General features: G+C 36.3%; 1 protein-coding gene across 1 annotated transcript; it reads right to left on the reverse strand.

Moving 5' to 3' along the window:
• Positions 1 to 3670: 3670 nt before the first annotated feature.
• On the reverse strand, positions 3671 to 5361 carry LOC111664485 (uncharacterized). Its single transcript, XM_023419072.2, has 5 exons — positions 5291 to 5361; positions 4724 to 5131; positions 4449 to 4592; positions 4289 to 4350; positions 3671 to 4205 (listed from the first exon to the last, which is right to left on the reverse strand). The coding sequence occupies exons 1-5, from the start codon at positions 5325 to 5327 to the stop codon at positions 4086 to 4088; spliced, it is 771 nt and encodes a 256-aa protein (XP_023274840.1). The 5' UTR covers positions 5328 to 5361; the 3' UTR covers positions 3671 to 4085.
• Between the last annotated feature and the right edge of the window lie 631 nt (positions 5362 to 5992).

A 5992-nucleotide genomic window follows, 5' to 3' on the forward strand; every position in this document is an offset into this window, starting at 1 on the left:
ATATTCCCAGGAAAAGAAAAATCATAAAAAATATGTGTAATAAGTAATTTGTTTAACAGTAACAATCATCAACCATCCAACCAGCCACAAGATGTTTATTTAGATATAAGGATCCAGACAAACAGAATATCTTGAATATATGAACTCACACTGTCTGCAAACAAATCACACACAAAGTGCAACCATATCAGGGGCAGTTTCTCACTGTGGGTTTGCTGTTAGCTGGTCTTACTTGTAATTGTATCAGACTACTGGTGAATGATACACAGACTGGTGGCTAACTAACAAAAACAGGAAATGGCTTATAAACAGCTTTCGTGTCTTGTTATAGAAATCATCACCATCGAACATCACTATCATTATGAAATGTTACAGATCGATTTCAAGTCAAAAATCTGAACCTGAAGTTAAATTGTAATCAACAACATCAAACAGGTTTTATAGACGTTAAATTGTATCTGATAAATTTTTTAATTGTTATTTTGGTGGTGGAGGAAAATAAAACACACAAGCTGCATCTATTCTGTGAAGAAAAATAGATGAAGGAAGGAATTCAGTCACTGTAAATATTTTTCCATTAATTAATTCATCCACACTGTGGTTCATGCCACCAACAATGGGGTTAGAAAATAATCTGAAACAGTGGGAGCAGAGGTTACCTTAACTAGTAAACCTGATGTATAACCTCTGTGTGCACAAGTTGATTAACCAATATAATGTAACAATAATGAAATAGTTCCCAATTGTGTAACAATAACTATCTATTTACACAGAGATTATTTTTGAAAAAGGTTTACAGGTAAAATGTTAATATCTCTAAAATAAGATTTGTTCACAGATTAAAATATTATCTTGACATGTTAGCATTGTATTTACTATATGTAGGAGGGGTAACAATCACATCATGATAGCAGTTATGCAAAGAATAAGTCTTTGTCACCATTTCCTTTACAAACTAATTGCACTCATTGCTTCACAAACTGCTCAATGATGAAGCAAAACAGCATACAGTACATTACTACTAATCAATTCATTTTACAATTTCTTGTTTAATTGTTAGGCTCAATACATGCTAAAAGGATTTATGGCAGAATAGGTGCTGAAATCTGAATCCAGGGTTTTCTTCTTCTTTGGTCTCTGTGATTCCTTATGGATTTCCAGTCCATTTGTTGTTTAGAACAATTATCAAGATCACAGTTTTACACTATGGTTGGCTGTAATTTACTGCCAAACATTTGTGTGTCGTAACCACAAAAAAACAAGACAATACACATCAATACATGTTTTTGGTTGCATTGCTGTAGAGTGGACTTCATCATCACCTATCATTTCCACAGTAGTAGAGACTCTCATCAGAATCAGTGATGTTTGTGATCAGCAGGTCATAGGATTCAGAGGACTGGTTTCTCACCAAATGAAAGAAGAAAGAAGAGAAGGCTGGTTCTCATGAGAACAAAGAGTGACGTTGTCTCCGGGTTTGACTGTCGCCTCCAAAACTGATCCAGAAATCCAACCATGGCTGCAAGAAACAACCCCTGCAGAAAAATAAATAAATAAGAAAAAAGAAAAAAAAAAATCAAAAAAGCAGGTTTAAATGTGGCCCGTATTACAGCTTTCCACATTACAACACATGCAAGTTACTGGTCAACAGAACAACAATGAGCACATGATTTCACAGTCAAAATGAGAGCAAACAATTATAATGAAATTTCTAATACTGTATGTTAGAAGAATTACTGAAGAGAACAACTAGAAGATCATGCCCGTCCATGTGTGATAATGACCTGGACTTGAAAGACAGCTTAACATGTCTGACTCATGGATGTCAAGACCTGAGCAGACTTTGCCATCAAAGGAAACATAAGTGGTAACTGGCTCCTTGAACAGAACACTTTCTTCTGTGGTTACTTTCTACAGGTGCAATGCTAAGTCATGTTTTTGCATTGATGCAAAGATTAAACATACAATGCATTGCCAGTGAGCTTGGAAAATATAACATCAAAATCTGGGCAGCATGCGATGCAAGGAACAGCTTTGCTTGGAATATGTAAATATATACAGGTGTATTTTTTTCATAGGAAAGTATTTCTGGTCAATTTTGACTCATAACACAACAGATATAACTATAATTGTTCATTTTAACGGAAGAAAATACAAACAGTTTATTTGGGGAATTGTTGTGTTTGTGTGTGTTCATCATGAACATCTCAGTCTGATAATATTTGCCTGTTCTGTTCAACATAAGACATAAAGTAGATCAATTGTGCCTATTTAAACTAAAAATGATTTGTGCATTGTAAGTTAAATGTGGTCTAAACATAAAACATAAAATATCAAAGTAAGTATATATATTTTATTGTTATGGATGAACAGTAAGTTACTTAAACATTCTACTGGATGATGAGTAGTGTTTTTTTCAATGCTTGTTAATGAATTCAAACATGGGTCACACAACAGGACACAATAGGAAGGTTAAGGTATTACATGATTTTAGATCCAGAATCTTTTGGCCTTATCATATTGTGCCACAAAAACAAATCAAAACGAATTATACATGCTCATTGTTTTATTTTAATATAAAGCTGCAGCAAATGTAGTGAGTTTAAAATCACGTTGGCAAATTATAATCCAGTTTGCGCTCGTCTTGGTTTAACATTTCCACTAGAGGTCAGGAGAGTTTTCTCTGGAGCTAGTTTGGCTGACTGCACAGAGATTACCCCATCTATCGTTGTGAACAAGTGAAAATTTATATTTTAATCTACCCACAAAAAAGTCAACTAGATGTGTCACATCACTCACAATTTGGGTATGAAACCACATTAACACTCAGTATGTGTATGTAAACAGTGCAGCTGGTGTGACTGAATTCACAAAGTTATGTTGTGGTCACTGATATGATGCAGCCGGAAAAACACTCTACCTCCAAACGTAGCTGTGGTGCCTACAGAGCTGCTTATATTCTGGCTTTGTTATATATGCTTTAACATCACCCTGCACCCTGTGCACACTTTCTGAAGTAGACTGATTTAGGGAGGAAAAAAACTATACAAGACATATGTTTTGATTTGTGTGTTTGTGTGTGTGTGTGTGTGTGTGTGTGTGTGTGTGTGTGTGTGTGTGTGCATGCGTGCGTGTGTGTGTCTCTTTGAGGTATGATCTTATGATCGGTGTTCACAATGTATATGGGGAATGGAACTGTGCTTCAATCTGCAGGTTCAGTCTGTTTACACATTAAGCTTTGCAGTCCTATAAGGGTCTGTTTGTCATTGTGGGTTTCCTGTGAACTTTGCTCATCAAAAAGTGCTACAATAATGTCTGGTAACTTCTCAGAAAAGATGTCGCAGCGGCATTTGTAAATAAATAAGATAAACTGTAGATAGCTTGGTTTTTGCCCTGTCCTAAATACACAATAATTTCCTTGAGTTTTATTCTCTGTAGCAGAATCAGTCCCAACATAGCAAATAATTGGTGTTGTATCAAACACTGCTGATGACGGGTCGGGGCTGATGGCGAACTTGAGATAAAAACAGGAAATTGCTTGAAAACAGCTTTCGTGTCTTGTTACAGACAAGCAGCCGGCCCTGACCTTTACAAAATATTACAGATCGATTTCAATCTGTAAAAAAAAGTGAGTCTGAAACAAATTGTTATCAGCAACAACAGACAAGCCTTTCTATCTGGAGGTTTTTTATTTATTTATTTCTTCAGCTTATCAATTTTTAATCTGTTATCTAAGTGGTGTAAGGAAATAAAATACACAGGATGCATCTATTCTTTTCAGAATGGCTGAATTAAAATACACTACATTAGTATACACTTATTGCCACTAAGTCCAAAACAACCCGACACAATGAAAAACAGTTTTATATGGAAAAAGACAAAAGTTTCATATAATCTCTTTGATTCTTAATTTTCACTTAAAAAAACAACAACCTGTATTTCATCATATGATGATGATGATGATGATTGTTGCTCAGCTTTAAAAGGGAAAGCTAAATGACGGAATGGTGTACATGTGTCCCTACAAAATTATTTATATAACTCAATATCATCATACAATTTATTGGATTACATTTTTAGGTCCTCTACACCCTAGAAGTATTGATCGCAGAATAGGTGCTGAAGTCCGAACTCTGCATTCTCTTCGTCTTTGGTCTTTGTGAAGCCTGAAGGATTTCCAGCGCAGCGTAACACATATCTTCATCCTAAGATTTAACATTTGTTGATTAAAATCATGATCATACTGATTCAATACTATGAGTCATAAAAAAAAGATGGTGGAAAATACCTGATTCAGTCGTGTTTGGCCTCCAGTGTCAGGTCTTATCTGATCAACCTGAGATTCTCTAGCTGTAGAGATAAATCATAAATCATTACAGCATGTTACACCCAATCTCATAAAATAATAAATAATGTTAGGCTTGAAAAGTGACATATGTAGAAGATACCTTTTTTCTGACAGAGTTGATGAACCACAAGCGAAGACAGGAGAGAGGAGAGAACAGCAAAGGCTGGACACAGAGTGAATAGCAGCATCCAACACAAATGACAGTCCTGATGAGTCTCATGATGTTGAGGTTCACTGGTGTTGTCTGGATCGAACACGAAGTTGTCTTAATTAGCTTCATTAAAGTCTAACCTCACAAACTTCTTGTTTTTTGTTTTTATTTCACCTCAGACTGTCACCACTATCACACTCACACATAAAACAAAGAACACTTACCACATACGATCCTTGTTGTTACATTGCCATAGTTGTAAATGTATTTGGAAGTGATTAATTCTTTATCCTCCACCTTCATCTGTTGAGTTCCACAGTAGTAGAGCCCCTCATCAGAATCAGTGATGTTCCTGATCAGCAGGTCGTAGGAGTCAGAAGAATGGTACTTCAAAAATTCAAAACGAGGGAAAAGCCTCAGAGGATCCTTTGGGTTTCTGATGCCACCCCCCGAATCACCTACTGTTTTAAGAACAAGAGTGGGCTGGTTCTCATGAGAACAGTTCCTGAACCACACTATGTATACTCCAGTTGACTTTTTGCAGTCACAGTACAGAGTGATGTTTCCTCCTGGTCTGACTGTCACCTCCGACACTGGTTTGGGAATCTGATCCTGACTGAAAGAAACAGCTCCTGCAATAAAAACACAGTCATAAAAGTAGCATTACAGGATTTCACAGCACAGAAAGTGCAGCTTACTAATAAACAACAATGAGTATGTAGATATAAATTATTTGTAAAATGGAACATAACTGTAATTTAATCATCAAAATTTTTTATCAAAAGAATTACCAAACAGAACGACCAGAAAAACGCGCAGCCCGTCCATGAGTGATGATGACAGAGAGCTCAAAGAGAGCGAAACACATTTTACACACAGATATCATGAACTGCTCTGACTTTTCCATTAAAGGAAGTATAAGTCGTGATTGGTCCGTCAAGCGGAACATTTTCTTCTGTGGTTGTTTTCTATTGGTTTGATGGCAAGCAATATATTGGCCATTGATGCTTCCTCCCTGAAACCTGATAACACACACAATCAAAGAAGACCCACTACACCTCGAGATTTAACAGAGGGTGTTCAAATTTACACAATAATTGTAGTCCAGTACATTTGGTGTCATCTTATTACATATGTGGAGATTCTGATGAACATAAACCAGAGGATAGGCGATCCTCTGAGGCAAGGTATGAGATAAAATACATACGTTTTTACAGTGCAGAATGAATGTCCTCCAAAGAAAAACAATATCACCAATTGTTTCACAAAAAGCCACAAAAACAAATATTGGTAGTATGGTTATTTGAGGTCCTGGCCACCCACTACCATATGAGAAGTATGTTTGTCTGCATTGTTTCTGATAGCATGTATCACCCCAAAAGATGCCTGCCTGGCGAGGTGAGATGATGGAAACAATGCTGCATGTAGTGTAGCTCAATACCACTGATACAAGTGTGTGCGTTTGCATGTGCATGTATACACATACTTGTGCT

This window comes from Seriola lalandi, unplaced genomic scaffold (genome assembly GCF_002814215.2).
Source record: "Seriola lalandi dorsalis isolate HSWRI2012SDOR001 ecotype SW California unplaced genomic scaffold, Sedor1 jcf7180002054591, whole genome shotgun sequence".
In the NCBI taxonomy this organism is placed as follows: Eukaryota; Metazoa; Chordata; class Actinopteri; order Carangiformes; family Carangidae; genus Seriola; species Seriola lalandi.